The 18,884-nt window shown below is 39.9% G+C and overlaps 1 protein-coding gene across 1 annotated transcript in view; it reads left to right on the forward strand.

Annotated features, from left to right (window-relative positions):
* The window catches only part of rnf123 (ring finger protein 123), a 220,354-nt gene that overhangs the window by 146,335 nt on the left and 55,135 nt on the right, over positions 1–18,884 (forward strand). The window contains exon 8 of the mRNA XM_079807156.1: positions 16,374–16,468. Within this exon, the coding sequence (XP_079663282.1) occupies positions 16,374–16,468 (95 nt within the window). The remainder of the gene's footprint in view (positions 1–16,373; positions 16,469–18,884) is intronic.

Here is an 18,884-nt window from a genome sequence, read left to right on the forward strand (position 1 = left end):
GACTGGAACCGAACGACGCGCAGTTTGAATGCTGAACGGAGAATGACAGAGCAGCGGAGGAAAGACATTCAGCTATGGAATAGCTTTAGATGACTTTGTAGGCTACTAGCAAATAATAATATACTAATAATGATTGCTGAAGGATAATGTGACAATATATATTTCTGATGATTATTTAATTATCACGACATGCCTAATCTGAACAAGTGACTGCCTGTCTTGAGTTTTGTCGACAGACGGAGCGGCCGCCTCGTAATTCTCTATGCAGGAAAACCCCTGCTGAGACTAAACAAGAAAGCAAAAATATATATTTTTACTAAGGAAAATGACAAAAAAAAGTAACTCACAGTGACTTGGATAAGTTACTTTAATCTGATTACTGGTTTGGAAATAGTAACGCGTTAGATTACTCGTTACTGGAAAAAGTGGTCAAATTAGAGTAACGCGTTACTAAGTAACGCGTTACTGGCATCACTGGGGAACGATAAATAACTATAAAATGGATTTTAATAGGGCCGGTGATAGTAATGGTAAAGGATTCAATTTCCATTCGTTGGAGATAAGCAGTCAGGTGAGGGGCGTGTCAAAAAGCGAAGTTTGTGGAGAGGGCTGCAGATGTGGCAGTGTCCTCTGGTCTGATCCAGGTCTCAGTTAGGGCCATGAAATACTTAACTGAGACCTCTTTCACGTCTCCTTGCACTTGAACAGACATATTCAAACACAGTTATGTCAAAATGCCCATCTTGGTAAGTATCCTCGTAAACATAGTTATGTCTTAAATCAACATAAACAGTTGAGAAAGAAAACGCATGTATATCAGTATATTGGATCCATGCATTCACTCTTAAAATGACAACAGCCTAATATTCCTGCTGCTGTCTGTCATTAATGTTAATAAAAAAAAATTAAAAAAAGACAGAACAATTTCTCACTGCTATAGACTGAATAACTTTTATAACTTTAATAAGGATTAATCTATGTTTCATTGCTGGTAAAAAAAAATATTTATACATTTTCCAGTACATTTTCTTAAGTCACGGCTATTGGCAGGTGTGGCAATATATACACTATATAACCAAAAAAGGGTTTCGCAGTGATAGGCCAAATATTTCATTAGCGCAGCTTTCTTTTGAATGCCCCTCATAAATATTCCATGTAAATATCACTGCGTTCTTTATTATTTGCAGGTGTACTCTGTGGCTCATCTGGCTGTGCTTCTGCAACATATGTGGCTTGTGTTCTGATTGGTGACATTCACTCAAGAGTCTCTAGGCTCTCTGCACCCAAAGGAACATGCTAACCACCCATTACATGTTAGACGTGATGGCCATCATCAGAACAATCTGCTTGCGTTTCTGAATGCTTGCAGTGAATTATAAAAATTAGAAAGAAAAAAAATAGAAAAATCTGAATATTTGAGCTGCAGCAGTGATTGATGAAATTAAATAAATATTTCATTAAATTGTAACCAGAAAAATAAATAAATAAATAAAAAATTAACACCGCACAGGACCCTCTTGAAGTGTGCAAACAAAACCGGGTTATATATTTAGGTTTAGGCTTAGGCTTAGGTTTGCAAAACATATAATACAATTAAATATTTAGAATAAGTGGCTTACTTTTTTACCTCAGAGCATGTAGTTCTACCTTAACAGCCAAACCTTGACACCTTGTTTTCAGCTGCTGTGTGATTGTATTAACAGACAGTTTAACGTCAGAACTGTGCCGTTGGAACTCATAACATAGTTGTTTTCCACTTCGTCTTCCACTCACAATCAAGACATCATTGCTGTTCATCAGTCCAAAACATTGGATGGAGCAGTGATGGTTGGCAATGTCAGGGCCAATTTTGGCACTTCCAGACTAGATGAGCATGAAATTGCTGTGGGGAAAGTAAAAGCTGAAGGAAAAACAAGTCTCCCAGACCTTTGGCACCGCAACGAGAGTCTAAAATTATCAAGCTGATTCTGGAGTCCCAATGTGTTCACGATGAGCCTGGGCAAATGGATGGAGGGGAGGGTCTTTCAAAAATGACGAGAATGCAGTTACGAAAGACTTTTCTTTGGCATTGATCTTTTTTTATTGTGCCAGTCAAGGCTGTGAGTGGCAGTCTTAACTGCGGTCTCTCCTTGACATTTGCATAAATGCATATGAGTGCATCATTTTTAAAAATCTTTTTTAATATTCATTCTGTTACTATAAAGCACTGATGATTACTTCAAGACTGTAAATTCAAAAGCATAGTTTAGCACAGGCAAGGCACACTTGGCAAACATTTTAGCATTTATAATTTCCTTTCCATAATGACCAACGCAGTATACCCCTTAGCGTCTGGTTTGGGTGGTAAATAATGCCGCAAAACACCAGAACATTTATGAGTATAAACCTTTGTAAATCACCTTTAATGATTTATTTAAATACTCTCCTCACATAAATACTGCGTCTGCACCCCTACAAAAATGCATATGCAATAAGGTCAGCCACAAAAATAACTATCCACGCCTTTCCAGCGCTAATTTATCACTGCATGTCTTTAGTAAATCCTGACAGTAGTTTTAATGTCAAAAGAGGGTTTGCACTGGCGCAAGCTGTTAGTAAATGTTATTGAATATAGTGAAGCTACAAACTTACATTTCAGTATCGTGCCATGGTCATGATTTTGAACTTTCAGTTTGTTTTTGTCAGTTTCCTTTGTTTTTAGTGGAAAGTGGAAAATGTGGAAAATGATTTGCCCGGTTCTGTCAACACTGCACCGGCTCCCTATTAAACATGGCATACATTTTAATATATTGCTTATTACTTACAAAGCACTAAATGGTTTAGCTCCCCAGTACTTGAGCGAACTCTTAACACATTATACTCCATCACGTCTATTGCGGTCTCAAAATTCTGGCCAGTTGATAATACCTAGAATATCACAATCAACTGCAGGTGGTCCATCCTTTTCCTATTTAGCACCTAAACTCTGGAACAGACTTCCTAGCATTGTTCGGGAAGCAGACACGCTCTGTCAGTTTAAATCTAGACTAAAAACACATCTCATTACTATGGCATACATACAAACATTTTTTAATTTATGTTATTCAAATCAGATTTGTTAGGCTGCATTAACTAGGTCAGCCGGAACCGGGAACACTTCCCATAACACCTGATGTATTCTTTACATCATAAAAAGAATGGCATCTACGCCACTGTCGCCTTTGGCTTGGCTTGCTCAGTTGGGGACAGTGGTGTAGGAAGTACTGAATCTCAGTACTTAAGTAAAAGTACAAATACCCAGAGATATATTTACTTTAGTAAAAGTAGAAGTACCACAATGACAACCCTACTTAAGTAAAAAGTACCTGATTGTAAATGTACTTTAAGTATTAAAAGTTAAAGTACTTGCATAACAATTTCTTAACGTCTATTCTGATAATTAAAAAAAAACAAAAAACAGTAGGCCTATGGCCTGTGGCCTTTTAATTAAGTTAGTTTTGGGTTTATGTAATTGTGCTTACCATCTGTGGCCCATTTTACATTCTGACTTACAATTCTGGTTATCTATCAGGGTGCAGTGCAGTCTGCACAGTTAAATATTATTATTCTGAATCATTATTCTCACCAGTGTTCAATCAGCTTTATTTTTACCTTTTATAAAGGGTATTTCCCCCTAACCTTATTAAATATAGGCTATGCTTCAGCTTTCCTTTTATATTCTTAAATTTTGTCAATACATTAAATTAGAAGAAGACAATATAGGGCTTTTACCAATCAAATTAAATATTGGAAAGAATGTTTAAACATGAAACTAAACTGCCAGTAGGTGGCGGCAGGTCTTAATGAGTGAATCATTGAGTCGATTCGTTCAAACGGCTGATTCGTGAGGAATGAACCAGTTTTTCCCATTCAGTCGGTCAACTCGGTACAACACAATACTATGGGATATCGCCATCTGCTGAAGACACCTTTATTCACGCCTGAAAGGCCAATGACGCATGACGACGTGGGCGGGGTCCCTTGCCCACAGCATATAAATGCTGTCGTATGCGTCATTTCCCTTGTTCTTTAGCTCTTCACCGTGCTGCTTGAACACCATCATGCCACATTTTCGCAAGGAAAGCCCACGGTGGTGATTCTTGTCGAAATTAAGGCAGAAAGAGAAAGCTTATTTAGCAACAAGTTTAGCTTTGCTAACGAAAGGCTAATAAGTTTTTCTCAAACAAAATGTTCAAACTTATGCCACATTCACAAGATAATCCACAGTGATGACTCTTGTTAATGGAAAAGACATAAAAGAGAAGTTTTTGGCTTGAGTTTAGTACAACTAACAAATGGCTAATAAACTTTGTCATGATAAATATCTGAACAGGTTATCTCCCCTGTCCTATGGCATGTGGGTGTTCATGGTATAATCATGAGTAGGGTGTTTGGAATGTCCGCGCTAGGCTGGACTAGATCTCTCCAACCCCAGTGCTTGTACGCTGTGCACTACCGGCAACTCTACCGTTCCGCTTGGCGGGGCAGTGGCCGAACACGGCCCGCTCCTGTCTTCAGTTGCCGATCCAGATACGGCGATCGCCGGTTTTGGAGGCCACGGAGAGTTGGGACGATCGGGTATAGACCGAGGAGTGTCAGTGTAGCGTTCACGGGGTGATTCGGTCTCGCTAGAAGCGGGCGAGGAATGCTCTGATGATATATATTTTCAAACTGGGCAGATCGCGTCTCCCCGAGGTGGGTGGAAGTGAAATGATGGCCCTTGCATTGATCTGTATTGGAGAGCGGCAACAAAGTTGTCGATAGTCCTGCCGTGATACAGAAGCTTGCGGGTTCTGTTTGATTCCTGTAAAATCAGCGATGCAAACTCACCTGCCGATCTATCCAGATTGAGCAGTAACCCAGCAAAATAGCAGGTTCAGTTTAAGTATGTTGTCAATAAAATGTGTGTTGAGCATACAAGACCTCATGTGTTGATTTGTTAAAACAATCAGATTGCACGGTAACTTGCTATATGCCATGTGACATTTAAGCATGGTTCAGTAGCGCTGTTGAGTGTTCAGACCATGGTCCCCTGGGAGTCCTAGATCTGTTAACAGAAGGAATTCCCCTGGGCAGGGTTACGGCATGGTCATTAGTGATGGCAAACGTCACAACATGGACAAGAAACTCTGTAAGAGGAGAGTGGTTGACGGCGCTGTAAGAGCTTCACATACATTTATGTGGAGTAGTTCTCCTGGTGCTGAAACACTTGACCCTGCAGGGCAAGCATTATTCAGAATGGAAAATATGACAATGGTCGTATATATGTAGGCAAGGAGGTACTCCCTCTCTGCTGCAATTGGCATGGATGCTCTTGATACGGGGCAGACCTGCGGTGGCTTATGCACTCTTGAATAGTGGTGCAGATCGGGTGAAAAAAAGGTGGATCTTTTTGCATTTGCAGAAAACATGCGCCGCCCGCTGTTTTCTTGATTATGGACAGGAGTGCCCCATAGGGGGTGGATGTCCCAACACATGTATAGCCCAGGATTCTGCTGTATGCAGAAGGGTCCATCACTGATTTTGGTGGCATCTTGCTGGCCAGAGAAAAAGAAATGGCACACAAGCATCATGGCATTGCTGTTAAGGACACACACCATGGTGTCTTCCCCTATGCAGGGACCTGCTGTCCCATGCAGGAGGCAGATTCTGCACCCTCGGCTGGAACTGTGGTCTCTAGGGGCCGACATGTGGAGAGAGGGAGAATCTGATTGTAGCTACAAAACAGGGCGCTTGCATTCTGAAGCACACCGTGTTGTGTTGAAGTAGCGCATGTTTGAGGTTTGGTGCAGGTGAAGATCTGTATTACCGTATCAGTGCCTGATTGATACTGTTTTCTTCTCCGAAGAAAAGTCCCTCCCATTCCATGCTGGAAGTTTATTGGGCAACTGTTTCAGCTTTCATGAGGGCATTAATGGTGCTGCGCTAAAGCGTGCATTTTTCGGTTCCTCAAGAGGGTCCTGGCATACTACAATTTTTGCTCCGTTTCGAGCACAGTCGAGAGCGTGAGTTTTTCAAAGTATAGCCTACTCCATTGGCCACATCAGTGGAAAGGTGCTTTTGGCGCATGTGCACTTTCTAGTGCATTTTGGTTTTCGAGTGCTTTGGTTTTCAAGTGCTCTCTCTCCTCTCCACCTATAGTTGGTGTGTGGTGAGCGCACTGGTGCCATTGTACTGTGGTTGCCCTTGCATCATCCAAGTGGATGCTGAACACTGCTGGTGGTTGAGGAGAGACCCCTGACATGAGTGTAAAGCGCTTTGAGTGTACAGTAGTACATAGGAAACGTGCTATATGATTCATGTCACTCGCACATGTGCTGTTTTATGTGCACTGTCCGTGGTCACAAAAATTGGGCTGCACACGGACAGTGTGCGCGGCCATCTGCGGACTCTCCTGATGGCGATAATTACGTCACACGGACCGTTCACGGACTGTCGGGGAACTCTCGCGTTCCACTCCATCTGTTGAGAGTGTGAGCTTGTCAAGGTATACTCCTTTGGTCAAGAAGGCCCGGGTATAGTTAATTTCCCGCATCCAGATGCGTCACACACGCAGTCGAATGAGCGCGGATGACCGAGTTCAATACATGTGCAGTATAATTGTTGTGACTCTTCTGTCGCTTCTGTTTTTCTTGCACATGCGCTGTTGTATGCGCACCTGCCATGCATTTTCAAAATTGGCTCCATGCTGATGGGATACTTTTGGCTTAAGTGCAGATGCGTTTGGAATGCGTGCTTTTGAGTGAACTTTGTTCGCAAGCGGTCAAGTCACTCATACGCTGTGGCATGCGCACCAAAGACCCTCCTGTTGACGAGTACGTCACACTAATGGTGCGCAGAACGCAGACATCAAAAGTATACCTATATACCGGAGCTTTAAGGTCTGCGTTTTTAGGCTCGTTACAAACTGTAATGGTGCTGTCATGACCTGATGGTTGATCTAGAGGCTAGGTGTGAACCTCCGTTTGAGCCTTTAGGAATCCTTGAATATAAGGATGATGCCTTGTCATGGATACTGGCACCAGCGAAGCATGTTGGTTATCTTCATGCGCTATTGGTGCATCCCCTTTGCAGTTTGCACCCAAGCTGCACTTGGTGGTGTTGCATCCAAATGTGGCGTATATGCCTAAAGTCAGGTTGGGAGTATGCTCTCGTTCGAGCTGTCTGCCCAGTTAAATATCTGACTCAGAGAAAAACAGGATACTTGCTTTGTGCTTTGCGCCATTTGCAATTCGTACGCAGGTGCATTCGGCAGTTGCAGGGCTATGCACTCGCCTGACCAGCCTTTTGTCATGTTTTCCAACTCAGCCAGTGGGAAGCCGCTATCTGAGCGATGTCTTTCACATTGGATTGTACAAGGCTATTTCTATAGCATGGAAGGAGTTGGTTCTGCCTGGTGAGGTGTGTGAGCACTCTACAAGGGCATGGAGATGTCAGGGGCTTGGTTTAAGATTCTCGTGGGATGCCAGCTGGACATCACTGTGCACGTTTGTCCGGTGTACCCGCTAGTTGCCACTACGGCACCAGTAACTCAGGCTGTGCAAACCACAGGGGTTTTTATAGGGGCCATGCATCTTTCCCTCGGAAAAGGGTTATGTGGCGGTGCTGGTCTATTACGTTTAGTTCAGCGACTTGGCGGGGCGTGAATATATGTCCCATAGTCATGTGTTATACCGAGTTGACCGACTGAATGGGAACGTTGAGTTATGCATATAACAACTGTTCCCAGAAGGAGGGAAACGAGGTACAACACCTCTGGGCCCCGCACAGTCGGGGCTCGGTGAAGAGCTGGACTGGACAAGGGAAATGACGCATACGACTGCATTTATATGCTGTGTGCGAGGGACCCCGCCCACGTCGTCATGCGTCATTGACCTTTAAGGCGTGAATAAAGGTGTCTTCAGCAGATGGCGCTAGAGCGCGATATCCCATAGTCATGTGTTGTACCTCGTTTCCCTCCTTCTGGGAACAGTTGTTATATGCATAACTCAATGTTTATGAACAGGTCATTGAATCTTTGATTCAACCGATTCATTCAAATCGCTGAATCGTTCAGTAACGCTCTGTTGCTCTGAGATGCGTTGCAGTTCTGCTGTGATCTTTGTTTGGAACTATTTTCGCTGCTGAAATAAAACAAAAAGCCATATTGCATCTAAAATGTAAGTGACTTTTTGTTAATTAATAGTTTATGGAACAGTCAGTGTCATTATGAAATCAGTGAAACATTTTCAGTCGTGATGGTATTAAGGAAAACAACACTCTTGGTCATGTGATGTTTTAAACTGTATTATATGTTATAAATATAAAAACTCCACATTTTGAATGTTTACTGCAGTATGTGACGGAGTTTCTCTGTGTGAGCGGCACTGATTTGTTTCCATTTCTCCTCATGAAGCTGCGCGAGTCTGAACAACGCAACCTGTTACCATCAGTTCATTACAAGAGGACAATGTAGCGTCTTAGGGTTACATATATTATTAAATTAAATTAGCTCAATAAAATTAATAGGGAATTATGGGTAATAATATTTAGGGATTTATGATTAATCATAACAGGTTATAATCGAATCATAAATCTCCAAAATCACCCAAAAAGGGGAATATCTATATGCAATATATATATATATATATATATATATATATATATATATATATATATATATATATATATATATATATATATATATATATATATATATATATATATATATATATATATATGGTTAACAACAATTTATTGCAATTAACTACTGATATATATATATATGTATTAAATAATCACAGAATAACCTCTAAGTTGATTCACAATTCTTCTGATCCATTCTGTTTAACGAAGTACAATCCTTATCAACTTTCACTAGGTCTTCTACCCAATTTTCGGGAAGTTCATCCCTCTGGCCACAAAGGACAAACTTTCCGAGTTATGGTATTAAAGCTACACTGTGTAACTTTTTTAGTTTATTCTTAGCCAAAAACACTTATAAATATAAAACATAAAAATATGTGCTCATTAATGTATATTTACTTCTTTCAAGTAATAAAGTATTCTCGTAAGTTTATAATATGCCATTTAAAATACATACGGGTAGGGGTTCGAATGCAGGTCGCCATGTTGCCCCTCCATCTTGAAAGTACATTAGTCAAAGAGGGACATACCCGTAAATTCAAGCTTCGCCTTTCGCGTTTTAACACTCGATGGCACTGTACAAAATTCCCTGCCTCGCGCATGCGCACGTCTACTTGTTCAGACTTGTCTGGTGCATGCACAGAGAGTTTTCATCTCAGCAGCGTCCAGTAACAGAGTTATACAGAGTTTTCCTGGCTTGTTTATTCCTCAAAAGTCTGTTTTTCCTTGTGTGGTATTTCTGTGCGTTAATAACTCCGTAAGTAATAATAGTTATTGTCATTGTAGATGTGTTTCAGAGTGTGTCATCGCGTAATTCAGTTGATGTTACCTCAGAAGTATCTTTGTGTCAACATACAATAGCGTAACAATGTTTATTCGTTTATAGAAAATATTTGCTTGTAATGTATGTTGATGCAAATATGTATCAGGTCTGATCAGCATATTAACAATTGTTATACAGAGCGCACTGCAGTGCTAAAGCTGCGTACACACTTTTGTAATCTGACACCGCTTGTTAGCAGCAGCGGTGGCAGCTCCGCTCCTTTTAATGCAGCTGCATTTAGCGCCTATATATGGTACAATAAGCTCTGGTTTACGGTTACATTATACAAATGTAACTTATAAGTATAGTTATACAGTTCTTAACTGTGTATCTTCTGTCATGTCATTATCATGTATATTTACCATCCTTAGTTGTTCTCTCACAGAAACCACATTTATGTACATATCCACGCAAACCTGTTTATGCCTTGCAATTGGATGACTGAATAAACATTTATATCATCAAAGTTCACTCTGGATTAGCTGCAGTTCTTTCTAGCCGAATAATTAGGCCAGTTGAGTTCCAACCATCCCACTGCGCACAGAATATCCCACAGGCACCGTGTCGAATGTTGACGAGGTCGAACTGGAAGCCATGTTAATCTTGGACTTAATCGGCCACCGTAGGAGTTAAAACTAAATCGGAATTGAGAGGAACAGAAACTAAAATTCACTGGATGGTCATATACCTTTTCACCGCTAGATGGGGGAAAATATCACACAGTGTAGCTTTAATTAAAGCATTCAATGATGCTTATAAGAGCTCGTAGCTTAGATCTGACATTAAAGGGACTCGTGTTTTGTGAGCAACAACAATGACAATCAAAACGTGGATACCATGGTTTTAATAATGATTGATACTACGATTACATATGACTAAATAAAGGATACATGTATATACAGAATAATGGAAAGTAAAGAAGGAGGATGAGGAGAAGGGAAAGGAAGAAGAAGGGTATGATCGTGTCCGATCCGACACCTTCCCAAACAAAACCACTAGAGCCAGCAAGAACCATATCACCTTAAACAGGGGTACAATCTTAAAACGCATCTAAATTTCAATAGAATTGATACTTGCATGTTTTCTTTGTGTTGTGTAAAGCAAGATGCGTGCGTTGGTGTTTCTCAGAGTGTTCGTGCGCTGAAGCGCTTTCTCTGTTTTGTCCTAAAAGCAGTGTATCTTCTATACAGAGCCATTTTGAGCATTTAAGATGGCTCTTACATCACACAAACATGAGAAATATAGGGAGCATGCATATACTTAAGAAATCATCATATATGTAATTTCTGGGATAGTTTAATTAAAGGCTAAATAAAGAGGAATGCTGGTGTGCGTGTGTGTGTGTATGTGTGTGTGTGTGTGTGTGTGTGTGTGTGTGTGTGTGTGTGTGTGTGTGTGTGTGTGTGTGTGTGTGTGTGTGCGTGTGTGTGCCATTCTCATAGGGGTGAGTTAGAGGTCTGGCTGATTAGGATCTGATTGAAGCTCTCACAGGACCGTCATCGTATCTTCTGGTCACACTCTGGTTGGTCATTAACCAGTCAGTGGTGCAATCTCACCCAGACTTGTTGGAGCCATTGGAACAGGGATTTAATTTATATGCAGAGCTTTGGAAGAGAAGAGCATCTCAGATTTTCCTCAAAACGACTCATCACTTTGATCCCGCAAGAGAGACACTCCAGACGCTACAACAAGCATTAATGTCGAGCCCTGAAACTGATCAGAAAATGTAACGAAAATGTAACGGTACATTGTAGAAATGTAGTACAGTAGAAAGTATAATTATTGCTGCAAAATATAACGAAGTAAAAGTAAAAAGTGTGGACTATTAATTCTACTTAAATAAAGTACAGATATATGAAAAATTTACTTAAGTAAAGTAACAAAGTATTTGTACTTCGTTACATTACACCACTGGTTGGGGACAATACATTTTTCAACTAAATATCCATTATATTAACCATATAAACTAAATTACTGATCTAATGCCCACATTGTCACTGTATGATAATTGAAATGAGCTAGATGACGTTTTCTCCGGAACGGCTATATGGCTGAATAAAATTCTGTTGCATTATTTTCCTGTTTAACACTGTGAAGCTGCTTTGAAACAATCTGCATTGTAAAAAACACTATATAAATAAAGTTGACTTGACTTGACCCCCCCTCCCTGAAATTGCCTTATCGACATGGCATCCTCAATAAACCCGTCCCCGACGTGATGACTCTGATCTTTTTGAATATTCCTATCTAATAAATTTCCTTATCGACACGACATCCCAATATACCGTCTCCGGCGTGATGACTCCGATCTTTCGAATATTCCTATCTAATAATTGCCTCATCTACACGACATCCTCAATAAACCCGTCTCCGGTGTGATGACTTCGATCTTTCGAATATTCCTATCTAATAATTGCCTCATCAACACGGCATCCTCAATAAACCTTCTCCGGCGTGATGACTCCGATCTTTCGAATATCCCTATCTAATAATTGCCTCACCGACACAGCATGATGGCCAGAGGAGAACTGGCACCCCGACTGAGTCTGGTTCCTCCCAAGGTTTATTTTTCTCCATAATGCCACTAAATTTCTGATCTGCCCGATTTGTCACTATATGATAATAGAAATGAGCTGGATAACATCACCGTTTTCTCCAGAGCGGCTGTACAGCCAAATCAAAATCTGTTGCATTATTTTCCTGTCTAACACTGTGAAGCTGCTTTGAAATAATCAGCATTGTAAAAAGCACTACCCAGCAGGCACACAACGTCATAAGACGTTGATATTTGGTTACATTTTGGTTGTGACGTCAGGTGACCAAAATTCAACGTCAGCTCAACGTCTAATGCCAACGTTAATTTGACGTCCAATACCAACGTCAGCTGATGTTGATATTTAGTTGTTTTTAGGTTATGTTGTAAGGTAACCAAAATCTAACGTTGAGGCAACGTCTCAAGCCAACATCATATTGACGTCAGATTATAACATCATTAGACGTTGATCCTTTGTTGGTTTTAGGTTGTGGTATTAACTAACCAAAATCTAACGTTGAGCCAACGTCTCAAGCCAACATCATATTGACGTCAGATTTTAATATCATTAGATGTTGATCCTTTGTATGTTTTAGGTTGTGGTATTAACTAACCAAAATCTAACGTTGAGCCAACGTCTCAAGCCAATGTCATAATGACGTCAGATTCTAACATCATTAGATGTTGATCCTTTATTGGTTATAGGTTGTGGTATTAACTAACCAAAATCTAACGTTGAGCCAACGTCTCAAGCCAATGTCATATTGACGTCAGATTCTAACATCATTAGATGTTGATCCTTTGTTGGTTATAGGTTGTGCTATTAACTAACCAAAATCTAACGTTGAGCCAACGTCTCAAGCCAATGTCATATTGACGTCAGATTCTAACATCATTAGACGCTGATATTTTGTTGGTTTTAACACATTTGTCTCATATCAGTGTTTCCCATTTCAGGGGGGGTGGTAGACCTCCCGAAACTACTAGTGTCGCGGAGCGGGTGTGTTACGGATTACGTGGTGTTGTCAGACGCGGCAGTAGGCGGATGTTTGTATTGGTGCATTTCTACAGTGAGCTGAAATGACAAGAGTGAACATTTGGTAAATACATATAAAACAACATTTATTCATCACACAACTATTTACAACACAACCAAGAAGGCTTTGCTTGAGTTGTTTCTCCGGATTTTGTTGTTTTTAAGAAGAAAAAAAAACTAATTTTGTCTGTTTAGTATTGTCACCTTTTCCGTTCTACATGGAGCTCACGCGTCCGTTGTTTTTAAAAAAAATTTTTTATAAGGATTAATTTTTCATATAAGGATTTTTTTCTACTTGCCCTGCCAAAATTTTCACTGGCCCCACCACAAAAAAAGTAATAAATAAAATAAAATAAGCCCAGTATTGTTTTTGTTGTTTTTGATCCATGTAACCTTAATAAATTAGGTTATGACTCCAAAAACTACTTGCCTAACTAATATATATTTTAAATATTGTTAAAGACAATCAGTAATAAAATAAGAACAAATAATCAAATTACGAGCAACAGCACAAATCAATACAGCAGAACAAACATACAAATGATAGGCTAATATAGGTCTAAACTAGATTTTCAGGTACACAAATAGTAAATTATTACTGCATAGTCTGCATTAAATTATATATCACTGCATATAGATATAGATTGACCCTTATTAAAAGTTATTCCGTCAAGAGTCGCGAGTGATTTTTTTTTTCTGTCTTTTGTTATCTCTATGATATTTTCCACTTTCCATGTTATACGGTAGGGGGCGCTATTACACATCTCCTGAACGAGTACAGCATCTCTTGATTAAAACAGGCGAAGAAGAAGAAGCAGCAGCAACAACAACGATTACAGACTGGTGATATCACTGTGAAATATCCTAAACCATTGCTTTTGGTTCCATCTAATAATTGCTCAGTCAGTTGTTTGTTGTTTCTTCTCTTTTTTGTATACATATTCACAACAGACGTAAGTAAATGTTTAGAGATTTTTAGGTTTTAGATTTTGGAATTGCATGTTATCACTTGTGTTGCCAGAAGATAAAAACCTGGCAATCTGGGTGACCCATGACCTTCCATCTAGCACCAGAGTAGAACCAGTGTGACATCTGCATTAGATATGACAAACCTGACAAAAGCTATGACAACCGGTTCATAATGTGTTAAGTATTATTAATTATTTGGACATTTAAATCCTTTTCTTTTAAGATCCACATACTGATGACAAATGAGATAATGGCCAGTTTCAATATGAATGTAATGCAACGTCTGTCCAACGTTGGAGGTTGATCAATCTGGTGTTGAGTTTAGAACCCAATGTCAGATTGACGTCAACATCCAACGTTGGACGGTCGTTGCATTTTGGTTGAAAATGAAAATCGGGTTGACGTCAGAACCCAACGTTAGATTGACGTCAGAACCCAACGTCAGATTGACGTCAACATCCAACGTTTGACGGACGTTGCATTTTAGTTGAAAATGAAAATCAGGTTGACGTCAGAACCCAACGTCAGATTGACGTCAACATCCAACGTTGGACGGACGTTGCATTTTGGTTGAAAATGAAAATCGGGTTGACGTCAGAACCCAACGTTAGATTGACATCAGAACCCAACGTCAGATTGACGTCAACATCCAACGTTGCACAGACGTTGCAATTTGGTTGAAAATAAAAATCGGGTTTTTTCAGACGAAAAATATATTTTTGATATCTTGAACGGTTTGGCCGTGGCGAAGCAACGAATTTATGGCGCGAAAAGGGAAACAGGAAGTGTGTTATAACTTCTGCAAATATTGACTGATTTGGATGAAACTTCAGACGTCAGAACCCAACGTCAATCTGATGTGTTCTGACGTCAACCCGATTTTTATTTTCAACCAAAATGCAACGTCTGTCCGACGTTGGGGTCCAACGTCAATCTGACGTCATATTGACGTCCGGTGCCTGCTGGGTATATACGTAAATAAATATGACTTGACTTGACTTAGTTTGTCTGTCTTGTCCTAGTTTCTCAGTTTGTTTGATTAGTCATTTCGTTCACCTGATGTCATTTAATTAGTTAATTTACATGGTGTATAAATACTATGGGTGTAACAATACATCGATATGGATCGATACATTGATCAAATGACTAATGATACGATGCAATGTGTAAAAAATGTATACCTTTTTTGTTTTCAAGAGACACCTTTATTTTGACTCTTTCCACATCTTCCACATCTTCACACAATGTCTGTCTACTGGCGTCAACCCTACATTCTCATTTTAAAAAAACCTCACATTTCAAGGCTCGACGGCCATTTCATATTGCAAGCGTGAGCGGCATGTGAGCAGCGCATATTTTTTTCACTGTGCATGTTAACCAATGAGTGCATTCACACCGGAAGCAGGAGCTCATAATAGGCACGATATCATAATATCAATATATCGATTGGCAAATATTGTATCGCTGGCTATGAGAATCGATATCATATCATGATGAACCGTCCTATTTACACCCCTAATAAATACTTCCTGTTTGGTTCAGTTCAATGTCGGTCAGTTCAATGTCGGTCAATATATATATATATATTAGAGCTGCACGATTCTGGATAAATTAAGAATCACAATTTTTTGTTTAAAATAGAGATCACAATTCTCTCAATTCTGTATACAACTAAACAAAATAATATGTAATTTACTAGAGGCTCTGTTTTTAAGTAGTCTGGTTGAATGAATGATGCAATGACTAACTCATAAAGACTTAACTTCTTTCATTACTGGATGAATCTGTGTTTTTGAATTAATCTCTTGAATGATTCAATTACAAATACATTTTTTAACAGTCACTTCAGTGAGATTCAGGTAGTGATGTCTGTTTTGAGCAGTTAAAATATGGACATTGTGCTGACAATGATATTGTTTACACATTGAGTGCTTTGCAATTGTACTGTTGCAGCTGTTATCGCTTGTATCTGTGATGATTATATTGCCTGTGTAAAAAAAAAAAAAAAAAAAAGATTTACAGTGTGTTTAATCAGTTTTTTAAATAGACTGCAGCAATTAATCCGTTGTCAGTGGCACTGAATATATTTATATTTGTCTGCTAAACTTATTTCGAACAAGCACAAGCCAAAGTTTTTTAAAGATAATAACAAACATAAATAATTTTATATATAAATAATACATAAATAATTTTAAATTTCTTCCAATATGCCTGGCAACCCAATCCCCATGTCAGTGGCAGCTAAGAATTACAAACTACACTGACGTTGAAAAGCCGAAGTGTACACCAATGAACAATTCCTCACATGTATGATATGTCAGTACTGTGTGCAAAGTCTGACATTTGTTGTGTGTGTTTGTTTTGGGTAGATACGGACTATATCAGCACGGATGAAGAGCAGAAGGTAGAACAGATGCTAACTTTGCTGACGGAGGAGTCCAAGCAGGCAGCTGCCAGCACAGCGGTGAGTACACATACCCACACAGGTTCATCAAACCACAATCAGCCTTTCCTCACACCAGTTTGCTAAGTTAAAAAAAACAATTGGTCAACAACAACTTAAGGAATCCTGCCAAAAGTAACATTTGATATTTTAAAGTGTACAGTGCATCCGGAAAGTAATCACAGCCCTTCACTTTTTCCATATTTTGTTGTGTCACAGCCTAATTTCAAAATGGATTAAATTCATTATTGTTTCCTCAATTCTACAAACAATAATGACAACGTGAAAGAAGTTTGTTTGAAATTTTTGCAAAATTATAAATAAAAAACACAAAAAATCACATGTACATAATTATTCACAGCATTTGCTCAATACTTTGATGAAGCACCTTTGACACCAATTACAGCCTCAAGTCTATTTGAGTATGATGCTACAAGCTTGGCACACCTATTTTTGGGCAGTTTCTCTCATTCTTCTTTGCAGGACCTCTCAAGCTCTATCAGGTTGGATGGGGAGCGTCGGTGCACAGCCATTTTCAGATCTCTCAAGAGATGTTCAATCGGGTTCAAGTCTGGGCTCTGGCTGAGCCATTCAAAGACATTCACAGAGTTGTCCGGTCCACTCCTTTGTTATCTTGGCTGTGTGCTTAGGGTCATTGTCCTGTTGGAATATGAACCTTCGCCCCAATCTGAGGTCCAGAGCCCTCTGGCGCAGGTTTTCATCAAGGATGTCTCTGTACATTGCTGCATTCATCTTTCCCTCGATCCTGACTAGACTCCCAGTTCCTGCCACTGAAAAACATCCCCACAGCATGATGCTGCCACCACCATGCTTCAGTGTAGGGTTAGTATTGGCCAGGTGATGAGTGGTGCCTGGTTTCCTCCAGACATGATGCTTGCCATTCAGGCCAAAGAGTTCAGTCTTTGTTTCATCAGACCAGAGAATTTTGTTTCTCGTGGTTTGAGAATCCTTCAGGTACCTTTTGGCAAACGCCAGGCGGGCTGTCATGTGCCGTCTGGCCACTCTACCATACAGGCCTGATTGTTGGAGTGCTGCAGAGATGGTTGTTCTTCTGGAAGGTTCTCCTCTCTCCACAGAGAAACGCTGGAGCTCTGTCAGAGTGACCATCGGGTTCTTGGTCACCTCCCTGACTAAGGCCCTTCTCCCCCGATCTCTCAGTTTGGCCGGGCGGTCAGCTCTAGGAAGAGTCCCGGAGGTTCTAAACTTCTTCCATTTATGGATGATGTAGGCCACTGTGCTCATTGGGACCTTCAATGCTGCAGAAATTTTTCTGTACCCTTCCCCAGATCTGTGCCTCGATCCAATCATGTATCGGAGGTCTACAAACAATTCCTTGGACTTCACTAATACTTGTGATTGTTTTTTTTGTTTGTTTTTTTTAAATACATTTGCAAAGATTTCAAACAAACTTCTTTCATGTTGTCATTATGGAGTATAGTTTGTAGAATTGAAGAAAAAAATAATGAATTTAGTCCATTTTGGAATAAGGCTGTAACATAACAAAATGTGGAAAAAGTGAATACTTTCCGGATGCAATGTAAGTATTCCAGCAAAATGTACATGGTAAATGGACTGCATTTATATAGCGCTTTCAACAGACCCATGGCCACCAAAGCGCTTTACATATTGCCTCACATTCACCCATTCATTCACTCATTCATACTCCGACGGCGGTGTCAGCCATGCAAGGTGCCAAAGCTGGGGTTAGGTGTCTTGCTCATGGACACCTCGACACTTGGTCAGGTGGAATCAGGGATAGAACCACCAACCTTCCGGTTAGTAGACAACCTACATGAACCACCCCTGTAACATGTTAAACTCAAACAAATAAAAAATGTTGTACCTGCTTCTACAGACCTTAGTAAGTGTAGCAGTCCATCCGATTTTCACACTTTTTTCCTGATTGTTTCAGTTTTTTATCCCTTTTCGATGAGGAGATTGCAATTTGGCGCTTCTCCATTCTGTTGGAAATGTGTTGCACTACAAATAGCTGTCATTGAGAGTACTTATTTATCTGAATAAATATGAAATCAATGTGTTGTAGTTTTAAGCTTTCCAAACAGTTATGAATGGACTTGGATGAATTCTTGTGGCCTCTCGTTTCAGCCACCATTGCGCATCCAACAGGTCCTAAATAATTTTATGGTGGTTCACTACAACAACTTCACCATTGTATCTTACAGTAAACTACTATTTTATTGTCCTTCAAGCTCCTTAAGTAATAAATCCTGCTGTAGCTTTTAACAGCATGACGGTGGGTGGCAATAAAAGCCTGTTAGTGATTTGCTGAAGTGGAATCACGATGTTCCCAGGGGTTTCTGTGGTGTAATATTAATGTAATAGATGCCCCATTCGGGTCTTTCCACAGCCAGAACTCTGAGCTTGACTAGCCCGGTCCACCGCAGCATTAGACAGC

Source organism: Gobio gobio (genome assembly GCF_949357685.1).
Source record: "Gobio gobio genome assembly, chromosome: 24".
Classification (NCBI taxonomy): domain Eukaryota; kingdom Metazoa; phylum Chordata; class Actinopteri; order Cypriniformes; family Gobionidae; genus Gobio; species Gobio gobio.